At 41.2% G+C, this 19,106-nt stretch overlaps 2 protein-coding genes across 2 annotated transcripts; both read left to right on the top strand.

Moving 5' to 3' along the window:
• capn9 (calpain 9) lies at nt 1-8,499 on the top strand. The gene is made up of 20 exons (XM_018675044.2): nt 1-321; nt 1,052-1,121; nt 1,207-1,325; nt 1,683-1,816; nt 1,906-2,074; nt 2,176-2,259; nt 2,493-2,578; nt 2,897-2,974; nt 3,199-3,359; nt 3,540-3,697; nt 4,174-4,382; nt 4,582-4,618; nt 4,706-4,786; nt 5,653-5,710; nt 5,939-6,003; nt 6,579-6,647; nt 6,729-6,807; nt 7,596-7,712; nt 8,074-8,132; nt 8,265-8,499. Exons 1-20 carry the CDS (start codon nt 127-129, stop codon nt 8,289-8,291), a joined length of 2,055 nt encoding a protein of 684 aa, XP_018530560.1. The 5' UTR covers nt 1-126; the 3' UTR covers nt 8,292-8,499.
• A 948-nt stretch (nt 8,500-9,447) lies between these two features.
• ltv1 (LTV1 ribosome biogenesis factor) lies at nt 9,448-18,662 on the top strand. The gene is given in 12 exon segments (XM_018675051.2): nt 9,448-9,645; nt 10,882-11,013; nt 11,109-11,316; nt 11,658-11,741; nt 12,138-12,270; nt 12,391-12,625; nt 14,160-14,225; nt 14,227-14,288; nt 14,405-14,544; nt 16,467-16,519; nt 17,250-17,450; nt 18,192-18,662. Coding segments are annotated over 12 exon segments (1,428 nt in total). The 5' UTR covers nt 9,448-9,642; the 3' UTR covers nt 18,303-18,662.
• The last annotated feature ends 444 nt before the right edge of the window (nt 18,663-19,106 follow it).

Below are 19,106 nucleotides of genomic sequence, written 5' to 3'. Positions count from 1 at the left end.
TGGAGGGTGTGAACGTCCCAGCCCTACCGACCTGACGGGCTCGTCCCTGCATCAGACACACAGCCGGGGACTCGCTCCATCACACTCCACCACCACCAGAAGAAGAAGAAGAAGAAGAAGAAGGAGATGCCTGTCCAGTCCACTCTGTCCGGCTCCGTCAAGGCCATCGACACTCAGTCGGACGGGAAGTCGTTCGAGCAGCTGAGGCAGGAGTGTCTGCAGAAGGGCGTCCTGTTCGAGGACCCAGACTTCCCCGCCACCGACTCCTCGCTCTTCTTCAGCCAGAGCGTTCCCGTGCAGATCCAATGGAAGAGGCCGACGGTACGTAGGCGCACAGCGCTGGTTTCAGGGGTTAGGGAGCTCGGCTGCTTGCTGATACTCGTCTTAAAGTCAGATTTTAACTCCTGAATGAAAGAAATGTGGTGGTTTCTGGGTGAACTGCTCTTTGAGTCTTAAATAACCTGAATGAAAAACAGCCCGTAACCTGCTGCACCTGCTGCACCTGCTCCACGGTGGTTGACTGAATGGGCGCTGGCAGCATTTATCAATAATTACTGATGTTTTTGTGCTAAATAAATCACGTAAAAGTCCAGGTGAAGTCAGTTTTATTGCTTTTCATACAGAAAAACAGGCGATTAAGTATTTATTCAGCTGTAGCTGCAAAACCAGTTCTGCAAGAAAAGAGTGTAAATAGAGCGAAGTGCAGGGGCAGTTTCCTCTGCTCGCAGACTTTATCCCCACACGCCTCAGAGTTTTACATGAAGTCTTTATCTTTATGCTTCAGATAGCTCGTATCCAGCATCTTTACCTGCTGACGTCTCACCTGTCCAGAGTTAAATACCTCACCTACAGCTACTACACATTTCTGTCTTGGGCGTGTGAATGTTGCCTGTATGTAAAGCGTGGTGTGTGTTTTGTTTCAGGCTGATTAATATCCCCGGAATGTGAACACACCTATTAAAGGCACCAGTGTCACCTCTCACCTGTCACCTGTTCTTGTTCTTTTTTTTATTTTGAAATAAACCGGTTCTTTTCCTGTTTCTCTCGTCAGGAGCTCTGTGAAAACCCTCAGTTCATCGTCGGCGGTGCAGACAGGACGGACATCTGCCAGGGACAGCTCGGTTGGTAGTTGATCTACTTTTTATTTGTTATTCATGTGCACACATCTCACTCGTTTACCCACAATGCACCTGTTTGTCACCACAGGGGACTGTTGGCTCCTGGCGGCCATCGCGTCCCTGACCCTCAAGAAAGACGCGCTGGCCCGAGTCGTCCCCCAGGACCAGAGCTTTGACCACAGATACGCCGGCATCTTTCACTTCCAGGTGCTCGTCCTCTTTGTTTTCTGATGTTTCAGGAAGTAGAAAATAAAACTCATGGATTGATGCAGACCAGACTCCATTGACAAAAACAGTGATTTTACTGAGCAGGACACAGGAGCTGCTGGAATACAACTGTTAGTTTCTTTATGTTACTGTGTGGTACTTTTACTCATGTAAAGTATCTGATTACTTCTTCCAGCACTGAGAGTCACACAGTAACACAAACACACTAACAGATGGAGGCAGTGGTATTCTAGCAGCTCCCAGTAAAATCCCTGTTTTTGTCAATGGAGTCTGGTACTGCTATATAATAATTAACTACCTGTTTACTTATTGACCCGCTCTCTGTTGCTCCCTCAGTTCTGGCAGCACAACAGATGGCTGGACGTGGTGGTGGACGACCGGCTGCCGTCGGTGAGGAATAAGCTCATCATGCTTCACTCTGCCTCCAATGACGAGTTCTGGAGCGCCCTCCTGGAGAAAGCCTACGCCAAGTAAACAGACAAAGAACAGAAAACATCTGCTCATTCACATCTGTAACTTTAACTCTTTAATCTTGGGGTTTTTTTCTGCTTATTTGAAGGATGCACGGCAGCTACGAGTCCCTGAAGGGCGGCAGCACGATGGAGGCCATGGAGGATTTCACCGGCGGTGTCGGGGAAATGTACGAAACCAAGAACGCTCCGACAGACCTGTTCTCCATCATGAAGAAGGCCCTGGACAGAGGCTCCATGATGGGATGCTCTATTGATGTAAAGACCGAACTGATACCATTTGAATGTGCACACGTTTGACATGTTACACCTTCAGTTCTTCAGCTCAGCTCTTCTGTTTGTGTTTTGGTTTCCTCCAGATCACCAGCTCTGCAGAGTCAGAGGCCAAGACGAGCACTGGCCTGGTGAAGGGACATGCGTACTCCATCACAGGCCTGGAGGAGGTGGGACAAATTTATGAAGTTAATTTGAAAATCTGTTTGCGTCAGAAGAACAAACATTTGAAGGTGTCAGAAGAAATTGTTCAAAGAAAACAAGATTTTAAAGTGAAAACACGACAGTTTTGTGATGTTTGCTCTTCGTTTTTTGTCTATGTGAGAAAAAATTAAGATTTCGACTTTTGTTTTTTAAACAAAGCAAATAAACCCATAACCAAAGTTCTTGTCTGATTTTAAAGGTGAATTACAGAGGTCAGAAAGTCCAGCTGATCCGGATCAGAAACCCCTGGGGTCAGGTCGAGTGGAACGGTCCCTGGAGCGACAAGTAAGAATAAAGAAACACAAGTTCTTTTTGCCTCTTTTCAGTCATTTAGTGTTTCTTTACAATCATTTTGCATCTCTGTAGTTCTTTTTGTGTCTTTTTGTTGTCTTTTTCCTCATTCGAGACCTTATATACAGCATGAGGCATATTTTAAAATCCCACACATATGATATCTAAACATCCAAATGCAGTTTACAACAGATTGAATTCCTTAGATGAAAAACAAATAATATTTTCTGGTGTGTTTTTTACATTAGTATTATTGCTTCTGTCTGATTCCTGCATGTTGAGACATATTGTTTTGTGTTGTTTTTCTTTCAGTGCCAGAGAGTGGAACTATGTTGACGCAGCAGAAAAAACTCGCATCCTGCAGAATTCAACAGATGACGGTGAATTCTGGTGAGTCCAGACTAAAGATTAATTTTTTCTTAGCATTAGGATCCAAAAGTGATGTAGTAGACAGTAAACTACAAGAGGAATAAATTAGGTGTGTATTAAAAATAAAAAGGACTCTTAAGTTGTAGATTTCCTTTATACAGCTGTCTTTTGAACCGTTGTACAATTTTAGAGTTAAACTGTGAATGTGCTGTTGGAGATGACGTTGATGGTGTTTGGGACTTTAGGATGGAGTTCGAGGACTTCAAAAGGAACTACGACAAGGTGGAGATCTGCAACATGACTCCCGACTCCCTGACCGACGACACAAAGCGCCAGTGGGAGGTCAGCATGTTCGAGGGAAACTGGATTCGTGGCTCCACTGCTGGAGGCTGCAGGAACTTCATTGGTGAGATCACGAGTTGACGATGGTTGCCTGAAAATTAAAGCAACATTATGTAACTAGAATTAGAGTTTGGTGTTTTTGTTACAGTGGCATCACTTCCTGCTCTAGAAGCTGGGAATCATGGGTAATATAAACTATACCAGTTGATCTTAATATCCCAAACTACCCTCTAAAACTCTGCAGACACTTTTTGGACGAACCCGCAGTTCAAGCTGCAGCTGGAGGACGCTGACGACGACGACGACGTGTGCAGCGTGGTGATCGCTCTGATGCAGAAGAACAGGCGAAAGCTGAGGAAGGAAGGCCTGGACCTGGAGACCATCGGCTTCGCGGTGTACGAGGTCCGTTCATGTCATTATACCTGTGTATTCAGTATTTTTAAGGAAGTCTCATTGAGATCAATCACAACACATAACACGGTGTCATCTGCATAAAAGTGGACTTTGCAGTTTGAGGATAATGTCAAAGTAAATACCTTAACACTGATCCTTGTGGAGCACCTTTAAATGTTATTGGAGGTTATTTGCAACAACAGACTGAACACCATTTAGCAGCTTTTCTGGAGCTTTCAGACATATCACTTGATCTTCATCAGTGGATGAAGTTGTGAGAGAATGTAAGAGAAGGAAACACGGACGACAAGTCTTTTAGTCAGAAAAATTCCAGGTCAACCTATCAATCTTCATCTGCTGATGAAGATCATTTAGTCTGATCAAAAGCTTCTGGACTAAATGGACCTAAGCCTACTGGTCAAAGCCTTGTACTTCTTCCTGTCACACTCATTTACTGAATATCTTTTCATCTCCTGTCCGTTCAGGCTCCAGACGACGAAGACCAACAGGGGAAGGATTTCTTCCGCTACCACGCGTCCAAGGCTCGTAGCAGGACCTACATCAACATGCGGGAGGTGTCCGAGCGTTTCACACTGCCTCCTGGGAAATACCTGCTGGTGCCCACCACCTTCCAGCCCCACCACGAGGCCGACTTCCTCATCAGGATCTTCTCAGAGAAAAGGGCTGGAGCTCTGTGAGTGTTCAATTGAATCTAATTAGCCCTGAAATAATTTAATCTGTATGAGTTTAATTGAGTGATTCAGGATAAAATTCTTAGGGTGATTGTTAAAAACGACAAATAAAACGTGAAAATATTCAAATTCAGGACAAAATATCTACCATCATTGACCTTTCTTTGGATTTTCATGACAATTTGTGGTTCTGTTGCACAGGGAGATGGGGAGCAACGTTGATGCTGACCTGCCAGATGTAAGTAGATCAATAATCAATCACCCAGTCAGTCAATCAACCAGCGGTCAAGTCTGCTTACATTGATGCTGTGTTGTTTTTCACCAGCCGGCCCCGCCAAGCCCTCCAGAGGAGGAAACAGACGAGGAGAAAGGCCTGAGGAGGCTGTTTGATCAGCTGGCCGGTTCGGTAAGAAAAACACCAGCTTCACCACCGTCGTCAGATTAAAACAGGTTAATAAAGAGGCACATTAAGGTGCATCTACATCAGAGGTCAGAGGTCAGAACTGGGAGTGATGGTGCGTTCCAGTTGTACTCAAAAGTCAGAATTTCCAAGTTCCTATTCGGACGTTTGAGCCTGAACGCCCCCTCAAGTTGGATTTCCAACTTGGAAAGTCGGAGCAACCCCGACATAAGAATTCAAGATGGCTGCTACTCACATCAATAGTAGTGAACACTCTGCTAATGTTACTGTTTATAGCAGTTCAGTCTCATTAGTTTCACATGACGTCAGTCAGACACATAGTGCTGTTCAGTTTTTATCTGTGGACATGTTGTTATCAACTGGTGCTAACAGTGGCTAGTCCAAGATATGTTTGAATCGGTTCATGATCTGTTGAATTTGATCGCCGTTTAAAGAACATTCTGAAGTGTTTACGTTAAAATCTTATGTTGACAACAGAGGTGTTCTTCAGGTGGAGCAGATTTGTTTTGCTATATTGGTTTAGCAGCTATAAAGGTTCTGTGAGCGTCCATGTTTTTCCAACTTCTCAACTGGAACGCCGTCAACTTGTAGGTGACGTCACTCCCAGTGACCAACTTGTACTACTGTAAATTAAGTGAAGACATGAAGTGACGTGACGTGAAGACATTTTGTTTTTCTGCGTATTTCACTGTGTAAACAACATTTTAATTACGATGCTGTTTTTAATATGATGCTGTGAGAAAAACTGTAAACCTCACGTGGGTTTTTACATTATTCCCAGTTCAGCAGATGCTTTGTGCGTCAGTACATTCGACTGTAAAGTTTTCTTTTCAACATTGGTGTGTGTGCAGGACAAAGCCATCTCTGTCAGGGAGCTTCAGCAGATGCTCAACGGCGTTCTCAGCAGACGTGAGTAAATAAAGTTAAAGTATTGTTGTGGTTTTAAGTCATCAGCAATCAGAAAGGATTCAATTAATAAAGCAAATCATATTAGAATTATTCTTATATCAGTCAGTGCATCTATAATCTTGGCATTTGGAGAATCTCCTGTGCTTTTTTGGTGCTTACCAAACACACAGCAGAATTATCACATATTTATTGTTGAATAATATTTTAATATTATTCCTTCGTCTTCAGGAAAAGAGATCAAATTTGACGGCCTGAGTCTCAGCACCTGCCACAGTATCATCAACCTGATGGACGTATCCTTGACACACTGACTCACAAATCTCTGAACGGAAGTTGGAGATTAAGAGTTAAAACAACTAAACTTAACTTAACTCAACATGAATATAACATATAAGTTGATGTCAACTTGAAATCATCTTAAAAACATCACTAAATATATCAGTACCAGACTCCATTGAGAAAAACAGGGATTTTACTGAGCAGAACACAGGAGCTGCTGGAATACCACTGCCTCCATCTGTTAGTGTGTCTGTGTTACTGTGTGACTTTCAGTGGTGGAAGAAGTAATCAGATACTTTACATGAGTAGAAGTACCACACAGTAACACAAAAAAACCAATAGTGGTATTCCAGCAGCTCCTGTGTTCCACTCAGTAAAATCCCTGTTTTTCTCAATGGAGTCTGGTACTGATATATCCTGATGTTTCTGGTTGAACTAAAGATCTTCCTCTTTAATAAAAATCTCTGTCTCTGTAGGAATCCTGTCTATGATGATGTCTTGTGCTTTTACAGAGTATGATTTTTAAATAACTGATAAGTTGATTATAATGCTGCTTTTAAAGTTGTTTCTTTGACGCAGTAAAAACCAGGTGGACAACACAGGGATGTTGGAGTTCCAGGAGTTTAAGGTCTTCTGGGAGAAGATGAAGAAGTGGATTGTACGTGTTGACTCATGTGGATGAAACTGAATCAGCTCTGACGTTGTGGGTGCAGCTCTGATGTTTCTGTTGTTGTTGCAGATGCTCTTCCTGTCGTTTGACACCGACCGCTCGGGGAAGATGTCGTCCTACGAGCTCCGCATCGCTCTGAAGGCTGCAGGTGAGAGTCGACAGAAAGAGAAGCAGAACTCGTTATTTTTACACTTTAATATGTCGCTTCAGTTTATATTTGTTGGCAGACGTTACATATACAACCGTTTGCATGTTTTAATATATATAGATATAATATATTGACATTAATTTAATATACTTTTATTGTTGTTTACATTACAAAAGAAAACAAACATGCAAAATAACATCGACAACAATAACAAAAGGATACAATATTTTTCATTTGACAAGAAAATGGTAACGTTCACTTACAGCACCAGCTTCTTCTGTCCTCTTGTCTTTATTCGATTTTATCAACATGTTTTTTGACAAATTAAATGTTTGCAAGGGCATTTTTTTTAGAATACATTTTATACTCAGTGTTCTACATTAGACATGTACAGTACTGTATATGTACATGTTTATTACATGCATATGAAGTAATGTACTTGTAGTACATTATAGAATAAACCAGTTATTATCATGTTGATATGAATATAAAACCTACTTCCATATGTTTTCCATATATTTAATAGAAGAATCAAAATAAATTATTAAAGAGACTGAATAATTACAGTTTGTACTCAAATTCAAATATTCAAATGTGTTTTAAAATATATTAGATTTTTCAGTATATGTGAAGCAGTTTCCTTTTATTGTTGATTATAATAATATTAGTGAGAGTAGTTGTTGAAGTGTTAACAGAGGCAGGATTACTGATAATACAGGAGATAACAGTGGTAGTAAATCTTGATGTTTGGGTTCGGAGGCTAACGGTGCTGCTCTGTTCCTGTGAAGGCATGCAGCTGAACAACAAGCTCCTGCAGCTGATTGGCTTGAGGTTTGCTGACGACAGCTACGACATCGACTTCGACGACTACCTCACCTGCATCGTCCGTCTGGAGAACATGTTCAGTACGTACAAAAAAATAAAGTTCCTGATCCTTCCAGGTTTAGTTGATCAGATAACACTCGTTAGCAACCGCCTTTTTTAAGACACGTAAAAGCTTCAAACATCAGGAGTGGGGGATTTACTGACCCATTTTATGTCGGAGAATCAAACCTGAAAATGTCTTGAGCTTGTGTTAAAACCACAGACCTTATTTCAGACATTTAACCAGAAACACACTGACTCTGGGACGAGGGAACAGGAAGAGCTAACATGCTAACATGCTATCTGACTTCCTGGTTTTACGATCAGTCCTGCTCCACCAAAATGTTCCTCCTTTGTTTAAATAACATTTGCTGACTGAAACTCTTCTCCTCTCTGAACCAGGAGCTTTCCAGGCCATGGACAAATTCAAGAGGGGGCGGGTGAAAATGAACATCATGCAGGTAAAACCACGTCACACCTGAGTGCATTAACCTCTGCTGTTTGTTTATCATCTCAGCGGTTTCAAGCTTTAATACTGAACTGTATTCAGCTTGTGATGTTCTGAGAGTTTATTTTCATTTATCACTTCACAGTTCCTGATGCTGTCGATGAACGTCTGAGGGGAAGCTGAGAGCAAACTGAAGCCACTGAAGAACAAAACACAGCCGACAGATTTTTAAATTAAAAGCAGTGTGTTGAATATTCAGAGCCGTAATGATACAAGCACATTTTCTTTTTTGTGATTCTCTGCCCGTTTTAAATATGGTGCTGTCTGAGGGGGGGTCGAGGGACAGGGGAGATTAAACTGATTTATGCTTTTGGACAAAACATTGTTTTGATTATGTTTGGTGTTTGGCAGTGGTGTTCACCTTAGTTCTGCTTTCATTCAATTACTACTTTATACATCTATTCACTACATTTATATATATAATCCCACAGGAGGGAATTTTACATGAACCATTTACAGTAAACAGGGACAACTAAATGGAAAAAGACATCAATAAACAAGCAGTAAATATTAGTAAATACAAAACAAGATAAAAAAAGAAATGTAAAAATACAAAACAATATAAAGAAAAATAAAATTTCAGATCTCAACAATCCAGTTGTTACTTCATAAGTTTAATTCCATAAAGAGGGCTTAATCAGTTCTAAAAAAAAAAAAAAAACACTAATCAAGTGAGAGTAGTTAAACCTTAAATACCAAACCTTCATTCAATAGATAGAGTCTTAATATTGAGAATGAAGATTCAAAATAAAATAAAAAATGTATATACACAGTAGAGAAAAGCAACATCTACTGTATATCACACCCATCATTGTGAGAGGAATATTAAAATAGTTTTAAAATAAAACACAGGAATATTCCAGCTATTAATAATAATTATGATATAACTCATAATTACTCAGTGTTATATGGCACACTATAATACTGATACATCATGTTCATATGTCATGTAAAGAAGAATTACTGGACTAGTTATATTTAATGAACTGTTCCGCTCCAGTCCAGCAGGTGGCGCTGATTCACCCACACACTGTTTAATCAGCCGGAAGAACAGAACCCAGGCGATTTAGACGATACCATCAAGTTCATAATGTAGAGAATATACAACCGCAATCTGCAGTAGCGTTACATTAGGAATAAAAACACATGTATCCATTTTATTTCATTCAATATCAATAAGAAATGCTTTTAGACAATAATATAAATGTATCGTTCGTCCTCTCCGCATTAAAAAGTGTTCATATCTTTTCACCCCCCCGTTGTGCTCCTGAATGGTCCCTTCTAGTTATGGTCGTAGCAGCAGCAGCAGCGTGGTGAAGGAGAAGCTAGCGTGGATTTAAACATCTACGACGGTTCCTGGACTAATTTCACGGTTATTTGTCGTAACAGCGGCCTGTAGTTTGAGGTTTTTGGATCTTTAAAACGAACGAGTTGAAGGAAACCGTCAGAGATTCTGTCTAAAGATGGTAAGCTAACATTTCTACACCGAGCTAATGTTGTTAGCTAACGTCAGCCCTGTGTATCCATTAAAAAAAACATGTACAGGTAGAAAATACCAAGTAAATCTCTGTTTGTTTCTCAGTTCTTCATAATAACTAAATGTTATTATGAAGAACTGAAAAGTACAACTCTTCTTTTTCACTCGTGTTGTTGTGTTCTGTGTCACTGAGGTAAAAGAAGTTACTTATACTCAAGTAGTTAAGTAGTTAAAAAAGTAAATATTAGCACTTCTCACTATGTGGGATGGACTGTTTCAGATTAATATGTTAAATTAATATTATTGGATTATATTTATGTAATACATCACTTTAATATTGCAGCTGGTAAAGGTGAGATTACTTTGAATTACTCAGCTTCAATCACGAACCTTATGTTTTATCGTAGCCTACTGTAACACAGTTTTGTATTACAGGCTATCGACAGGTCTTGAAAAGTCTAACAAAGCATTGAATTTAAAGCCTTTAAAGGTGTGAACAACTCTTGAATTTATACATTACGTTATACATGGTTTTTGAGTCAGGAGATGTCACACATCTATGAACTAAAGGTGTGATTGTTGTGACAGGTGTGGAGAGTTAATGAAGGTGTGGATACACCTGGCTCTGTTAAACACAGCTGAGGTTAAAGGATGAGTCTGGTGATATTCTTCATTGTTTTTATTGACAATGCAGTTCACAAAAAGAACGAGATACAGCATCAAAATTCTGCTATATCTTAGTCACACATGTAGGAATCAGGAGTGTACAGGACAATATGTCAGACACAAATCAACACACAGACGTCCACAATTTCATATTCGTTCCTGTGGAGCTCTCATCACCTCACTACTCCAACAAGACTCAAGACCTTAGATTTCATGAAGAAGTCTGGAATTTAGTTCATAAAAGTCTTAGAAAGTCTCATCAGTGCAGTTACAGGAGCCATGAAGATCATGGTCTGATAACTGCTAAACAGAGGTGTTGATTTAGTTTGTTCTTCAGCTCTAATAAAGCTAAAGGGTTTTTATAAACCAAACAATTGGTAGAATAATAAAAATAGTGAGTAGATTCGTCTGTAATGAAGATAACAGCTCAGTACATCCACTGAGAGGCTCCACCAAAGCAGCTGCCTTGCTCAACGGCACCTACCCAGGGGCTCAAACCAGAGACCCTGCTGGCACATCATCGACACTAACCACAGCTGTGTCTGTGTTTCTCCTGCAGCCTCATCGAAAGAAGAAGTCGTTCATTGAGAAGAAGAAGGCCGTGACCTTTCACCTCGTCCACAGAAGTCAGAGGGATCCGCTGGCTGCAGATGAGAAGGCGCCGCAGCACGTCCTCCTGCCGGCCACCAAGGTACACGGGATCAATCGATCAGTCGATCGACAGGAAGTGAATCAGCAGCTGAATCTCTCTTCAAACAAGTGACACCACATTTTGATATTTTCCAGGTGGAAGCAGAGAAGAGGCGCGAGGAGCAGAGGAATTTTGGCGTCTTCTTCGATGACGACTACGACTACCTGCAGCACCTGAAGGAGGCATCGGGTCCGTCTGAGCTGGTGGCGGCAGGGCCCTCGTACACCGACAGACGAGCTGTTCACTTCAATGATGAAGACGAGGAGGATGAGGAGGAGCACTGGGGACACTGTAACAGACAAGGCCTTTCCTGTGAGTTGACTCAGTCATGGAAATCCTGGAAAAGTTGTGGAATTTTTTCAGTGTAAAAGACGACAGAGGAAAAACCTGATGGTTTCTTTTTTTTTTTCTTTTTTTTTTACCCATAAGCCCTGAACTATGAGGCATAGAAGTAAAATAATTTGTTTCTTAGCAGGTTATTTTTACATTTCTTACTCTGACAAGATCTCAAACAGTTTTGCAGGTTGTAGTTCAGTTCACTTTTTCTCTTCATGCCTCTGGTCAGATGTTGGTTATCGACAGATCATCACGTCTCTAAAATGATCCTGTGTTTGTTTGTTTGTTTGTTTGCGATGAACAGGCAGCTTCCATCAACCTGCCCTCTTCAGTGTTCGCCTCAGAGTTTGAGGAGGAGGTGGGACTTCTGAACAAAGCTGCTCCTATCTCAGGTAAAATTCATTTATTTCTTTATTGAAAAGATATAAAATAACACACAAGAACTGGTAATAGATTCATACATGTGATATACCTTTACCACAACAGATGAAGAAAGAAAATATTTATGTATATTTATATAGAAATATACATAAACAGAAAGAGGAGCAGCAACAATAAGAGCATAAATCAAAACAAACTCAGGTAAACTTCAGCTTGAAATAAAATATTTTATGTTACTTATCGACATCTGCTGGTGACCAGTGGGAACTGCAGCAACACTGCTGCATTTAATCTTTAATTTATTTACTTTAACCTCGTGTTCCTGTTTGTTTCCAACATTCAAAGTTGCCCTGACGTTCAGAAGCTGTTGAGTTTTCCTCCTCAGTGTTTTGTTTGTTTTCCTTCAGGACCACGTCTGGACATGGACCCTGACATCGTGGCCGCTCTGGACGAGGACTTCGACTACGACGACCCCGACAACATCCTGGATGACGACTTCATCGTCAAAGCAAACAGTGCGAGTGGAGCAGTGGACGTCGAGTGAGAACTGAAATCTAAATATTGATCTAAAATCACTGATAAACCATGATAAAGATGCGTGAGGCGTGTCAGATAAATGAGGCTGACTGGTGTTTTTCTTCTCGCTTCAACCTGTGACAGAGGCGACGACGACGACGATGATGATGATGATGAGTGGGAGGACACAGACGAGGAAGGCGACTTTGACTCTGAGGGAGGGTTTTCAGGCGATGAGGACGTGGAGGGAGGCGGCCGCGGTCGAGAGTTTCTGTTCATGGACGAGGAGACGAAGAGTCGGTTCACAGAGTACTCGCTGACGTCGTCTGTGATGAGGAGGAACGAGCAGCTCTCCCTGCTGGACGACCGCTTCGAAAAGGTGAACTCTTCTTAATCTCTCTGATTATTAAGACTGAGTCATTAGCTACAGTCCTCACATAAAACAGGCTCTCTATATTTATTCAGTTCCACCAATAAAAGGTCTGTAGACACACAAACTTAACACGATTTATCAGTACCAGACTCCATAGAGAAAAACAGGGATTTAACCAGGAGCTGCTGGAATACCACTGCCTCCATCTGTTAGTGTGTGTGTGTTACTGTGTGACTTTCAGTGGTGGAAGAAGTAATCAGATACTTCACATGAATAAAAGTACCACACAGTAACAGATGGAGGCAGTGGTATTCCAGCAGCTCCTGTGTTCTTCCTGTTTTGGTCAGAGGAGTCTGGTTAAAGAAATTCTCTATAGGAATCCTGTTCTGTAGGAATCTTTGAAGAATTGATCTTTCTAGGAACTGCGTGCGTTGTCAATGTAAACACAAGTTGCCACGATTACTTCCCCCAAGAGCGACAGACTCAGAACAGATGGTATCAGTCTCGAGGGAGTGACATGGAAAAACTACTGAAGTGTAACAATAACAAAAAGCTGCTGCAGCTGGAGCTGAACAATGAATTCAGACACGAGTGAAACAACAAGGAAAGCAAACAGCTGCAGGTGTAGTCCAGTGAGGGAGGGAATGGTTACAACATGGGAAGTAGTGCACACGATGTGCTCGACATTCAGGTGGTCAAGTTGTGAGACAGCGGCAGCATGGACGCCAAAAGACGCCAGAGATGCTAACAGTTTAGCAACGTAGCAGGCAGAGAGAAAAGATGAGACTACTGGGAACATTTTCCTTAGACGTATTATAAAGTTACAAAGAAAAACTCAACTATGTACGACTAAAATTACAAAACACACAAAAAAAATGAAAACAAAACGACCAATCTGAGGTCGTGACTGATCAGTCTGACAAATCCTGCTTTAACAGACCGGTGATGATCTTAATGAGGATCTGTTGGCAGAAATGGAAAATAATATACACAAGCATCATCTGAAACTAATAAACCTTGTGTTTTTTCATTCACGTAGAAGGAGACATTTTTCTACAGTAGCCCAGAGTGGACAAACCTAACACCTTTCACATTTTTACACTGACGATACGGAAGATAAAGCAGTCAAAGAAGAATATTCGCTAACTTGCACGTCGGCTTTCACCTGTGGTTTTACAGACAAACAATCAAATACAATATCTTCACTTGACAGAATAGTTGAGGCTGTTGTCGACACCATTTTGTCACCTGACGGCCACCGTAGACTCTTGTTGGGGGATTGGTGTTCAGCTGTTTGCAGTCTGTTTTCCCACCACTAGATGGCACTGGATCTTACACACTGGTCCTTTAAGAGAGGTTTAGGTGTAGTTTACTGAACGTCTGGTATGTGACTGATCGTTGTTTTTGACATTTACAAATCAACATCCTCGGTTATTTATCTCCTGATAACGTCGCTCTACGCTTTGATATTTTTGCGATCTGAAATTAAATCTGTCACCGTGTCGGACTTTGTCAAAAACGTCTGTGTTGTTGTTTGTAGTTTTACGAACAGTTTGATGACGACGAGATCGGCGCTCTGGACAACGCTGAGCTGGAGGGCTACATTCGAACCGGACAGCGCTCGGCTGGAGGAAGTTATAAAAGACTACTTCAAACAGAAAGAGAAGGAGTGAGTGGATTTTATTTATCTGGGCGACGACTGCTGCGTCAGATCGTCGTTTTTAGCAGGAAAATGTTGCGTTAAATGACCCCTGGTGACTATTCTGTGTTGTGTTTATGGTTCAGGTACCTGAGGCCGGATGACTTGGGTCCCAAAGAACTTCCTGTGGTGAAGGAGGAGGAGGAAGACGAGGAGGAGGAAGAGGAGATGGAGACGGTTGTCATGGAGGCTCCTGAAGAGAAGTGGGACTGTGAAACCATCATCAGTGAGTTTAGTTTCGCTCTGATCGTCACTTCTCCCTCGGTTTCTTCAACTTAAAAATCAAATCTAGAATATTTAATGTTTTAGGATTATTAAAGTCACTTTAACTTTGTTTAGCCGCACATCTTTTTTGGCGGGGGGTTTCAATTCAGTCTTCAGTTCGTGGGCATGTGCCAGAGTATCTGCACACAGCACAGCACCTGCCCTTATATTGTCTTTAAGGGGCGTTACCTGTGCTAATAACAAACATCGGCCACACGCCTCCAGGTTAGGATCACGTTCATTGTTCAGCACAGCAGAGTGAGAGCAGGTCTGGACGGTTACAAACGTCCACTGCATCTGGAGTTGACAATTCAGAGAAAAGAAGAACTTAAGAGATTGTTGCTGCTGCATGATGGTGTTTAAAAAAAGACAGGTGTGTAGATGTTAGCTGTGGGTGAAGTGAGATGTGCTGATTCCCTCTGCTTCAAAGCTAAACCCATCCTGGAGCTGCTGGAAAACAGAACTCAAGCAGAATATAAATAAGTACTGTAAATAAAATTCATAAAAAATCAGAGGTGTACAGGCCAGTTGTCCTTTTGCCATCTGATCACAGGCGTCTGCACAGTCGAGTCGTTGATAAGATGATATCTGTTTAATCTGTTGCCAACGTTAGGTCTGAACTGGATCCTCAGGTCACACAGTGTATGTGATATTTAAGCCTCAGCAGGAGCTGAAACAAAAACTTCTTTTTAGAAAATCTGGAGCATCAGGATAAACTCTGGTTAATTTCTGTCTCAGTATCAGTGTAATTGATCCTTGTTCTGATTGAAAACACTTTTATTTACCTGCTGGCTGAGCCCTGTAAGTGTTTCACCTGAAGCCAAAGGTTAACATCTTATCTGCTCCACATCAGAGGCGTCAAGCTCATGTGGTTAATGATAGATAGGAAGTGTCACCACGAGCAGTTTGGCCTCAGGCTGCTCATTTAACAAATCAGATGCAGGCTTTAAACGCTCTGGAGCAGACTAATGTTTGTGAGTTTCTTTTTGTGATCAGTCTGCTTTCATTTTGAAATGTAAACTCTCAGTGATGATACTGGTTGTAATTCCAGTTTGTATTGACATTAACCCTCGAGGCTCCTCGGAGAAATAAACATTCTGCTTATTTGATTTTTTTGATTCTCAATATATCTGTCAGTGTTAAAGCTGTATAATAGAATATAGAATTTTTTGATTTGCATATATGTCTACACTCTTTATCCTCTGGACTGATTTGGTCCCATTGACTCCCATTATAACCACATATTTTTGAGATATTATAATCCTGACATAATGTTTTTCCCATGAATACTGAATGAATCCTTCAGAATACAGGGAAAACAGGTTTTAGGTGTGATGACCCCCCCAAACCACCAGGGGCAGCAGAGTTTCATCACATAAAGTTTCAAAGTTCTCCTTGCCAAACGCATGGCAATAAAAACGCTGAACACCACAAAAATGATCTCGAGTGAAGAGCGGCGTGAATGTGGTTGAGAATATATTTGTGTTTTCAGTTACTCACCTAGTCAAGGCCGTGATAACCTCATCCTAAATATTCCACTGGAAAATATTGCATATTTTTTCTTCTGACAAAAGCATAAAAACTAAAAAAAATATTTAAAAAGATAACAAAAAACTTTATATGCATGGTCAGGGCTGATGTTGTTGAAAAGATTTGATGCAGTGAAGGTGAAAAAAAAGATTTATATATAACATTATTATTACTTTTATGAGAGGGATCGTTTTTGGGACCTAAAGGTAAAAAGTGTAACTTCATTTTTAAGGGGCCTCAAAGGTTAAAATGAGTTTAAGAGTGTTGGATAGATGTTGTGCCTTTAACAGCTTCATCACATCATGTGCAGTGCTTTATGATTCATGTGACTTGATGTTTGTTCTCTCTCTCCAGGCACATATTCCAACATTTATAACAGACCCAAAGTCATCGAAGAGCCACCAAAGGTATGAAAAGACTTTACTTCATATCATATTATATTCACATTTACTTTGTATTATACACAAAGAGGAAACAGGAAGGAAGAGGTTAACCCTGTCACACCCACACACTGGAGTTGAGCCAGGTGAGGTGACAGGTAAATGATAACAATCACATGGTGGCGTCAAGGCAACAGACAGGTGAAAGAAACAGCACCCGGGCTTTATACACCATCTACGATGAGACGAACCTTCTGAGTTCTGAGTCCACTCGGTTAGCTCGACTCTCAGTCGTCATTAATCATTTATTAGCTCCAGCTCCAACAGTTGGAGTCAGTTTTTATTAGAACTCAACACGATGGTGCAGAAACTCCACCGCCACCTAGTGGTTTGTTGGTGTAATTGCAGAGACACTAGTGCACACGAAGTATAAACGCTCACGTAAACCCAAGCTTACGCTGTGCGATATGATATGTATCAGACAACAAAATAAAAACATCTATTGTTTCATGTTTTCCTCGTTTATTCTGTGGTGTCGCAGAATACGCTGATTACGGCGATATTTTTTCATCATTTGGATGACAGTTTGTGAGCTTACTCAGCACCAGCATGGAGAGTGAGACAGTTACAGAGTTGATGAACGTTGCTGAAACTGAATTTATGTTTTTTTGTTTATTTGTTCCATGTTAAAAAAAATAAATAAAAAAGCTTTAAGGACTGTTTTAACTCCGACTTTTCTTTCCTTCTGTCCTCGCAGCCGAAGCCGATCCGTGTGTCCAGCAAGACGGGCATCCCTCTGGACGTCCTCCCCGCCAGAGGCCTGACGGCCAAGCAGGCCGAGCGCATGACGATGATCAACGACTCGGACCTTCCTCGCGTCTCCATGCAGCCCCGAAACAAAGAGGAGAGCAAAGAGGAGAGGAAGGCGAGGAAACAGGCCATCAAAGAGGAACGCAAGGTGAGAGACGAAGACGAGAGAGAACCATGATCCCCTTCTTCTTCTGGAGCAAACTCACCAAACTCTGTTTCTAATTCTTGATGTTTCCGTCAGTTTCCTGGATGTCAGAGATGAACTCTGGTTTTTAATGATCTCTAAGTCTTTTTAACTGATCTACTGATCTGCATCACTCTGAGCTCTCTGACTATCACTCAGTTAGAGGGAGATCGTACCTGAAAAACCAAAGTCACACAGAGAAACAACAGGTGTTCAGATGACAGAGGCTTCATTCTCCCTGTTATAAATAGTTGCTTAGTGTTGCTTTAACTCAAAGATATGCAGCTTTGAACTGTCATGTTAGATATTAGTCAGTGATAGAGTCATTGGACCATGCAGGTGTGGTTTGATCAGATTTGATTGACGGTGACCTTGTAACAAAAGCAAACTACCCGTGGATCTGTCATCGCGCTTTGATTCAAATCTTGATAAATCCTCACTGATATTAATCTGTTTCTGTAACTGAGCCTCGCCCTCTTCAAAGCAGCGAGATGAAAATGCAAATGTCTCGTGGAAAACAACGATGAAATGTTGGGACTTTGGCAGAAAACACTGAATTCAATCAGCACCTTCCTTATGCCACAAATACTCACTTAGAGCAGCAAATGTGTATTAATCTGCTGCTGAAAATAGTCCAAAACAAACGCACTATTTCCTCCTTTCTCTTGTTTCAACTTCTGTCGTTCGACTTCTGTGTTTTCTCAGGAGAGGAGAGTGGAGAAGAAAGCCAACAAGATGGCGTTCAAGGAGGAAAAAGTCCGACAGGAGAAGCAAATGTTGAACCTGAGAACAAACATTCAAGGCCTGAAGCTTTAGTAGCTGACGGCCCGGATACTGACTCTTTAACCCGCCGGTGGTGTCATCGGCGGACACGCTGCTCTTCACTTCAGTGGAGCTGACAGGACGGCAAACAAACTCAACAGGAGAGGACTGACAGGGTAACGTCAGGCTCTGGGTTTGTAGATCAGAGCTCAGTTCCCTCACCGTGAGATAAAGTTAATTTAACTTTAAATAAACAGAGAAAAAATTAACTTTATCTCAGTAACCCGGCTCAGGTCGCTCAGTTTGAAATCCAGGATTAATAAAAGACTTTTTGGTACAAGCCAAAATGTTTTTAGCACCAAGAAATGAAAAGCTACGAATCCTGATTGTATCGATAAACTCGTTCTCTTATCAGATCCTGATTTACATTAAGTTTGTCAAACTTACAGAAATCCATCTACAGGTTCTCTAAAGCTCTGATTAACATGATAGAGAGTGTTTTATCTATCCAGTCACTGAAAAGGCTGAGTGTTGTGTTTATTCTTTCATTAGGTTACATGATAACTCAACTCTGTATATCACTACCAGACTCCATTGGCAAAAACAGACGCAATATTCATTTTATGTTGTCTACTTCAGTGGGGAGTGTTCAGATCTTTGCATAAGTAAAGTACCACACAACACAAACAACATGGAATACAGCTCCTTGTTCTGTAATTCTGTTTTTGTCAATGGAGTCTGGTATTGGAAAAAAAAGTGATTTTTCTGGTTAAACTAAAAGGATCTTCCTCTTTAATAAAAAGCTCTGTCTCTGTAGGAATCCTATAGAATAACAATGGTGAAAGTGGCGAAAACAAA

The sequence above is a fragment of the Lates calcarifer genome, linkage group LG5 (assembly GCF_001640805.2).
Source record: "Lates calcarifer isolate ASB-BC8 linkage group LG5, TLL_Latcal_v3, whole genome shotgun sequence".
Lineage (NCBI taxonomy): Eukaryota > Metazoa > Chordata > Actinopteri > Centropomidae > Lates > Lates calcarifer.
Note: the sequence above shows the minus strand (reverse complement) of the source record. Positions and strands in the feature narration are given on the sequence as shown.

Excerpts from the sequence above, each read along its gene's own strand:
- capn9 (XM_018675044.2), top strand. The coding sequence starts at position 127 with ATGCCTGTCCAGTCCACTCTGTCCGGCTCCGTCAAGGCCATCGACACT. Across the intron at positions 2,075-2,175 it reads TGATGGGATGCTCTATTGAT|ATCACCAGCTCTGCAGAGTC; the intron begins GTAAAGACCGAA and ends GGTTTCCTCCAG. Across the intron at positions 3,698-4,173 it reads TCGGCTTCGCGGTGTACGAG|GCTCCAGACGACGAAGACCA; the intron begins GTCCGTTCATGT and ends CTGTCCGTTCAG.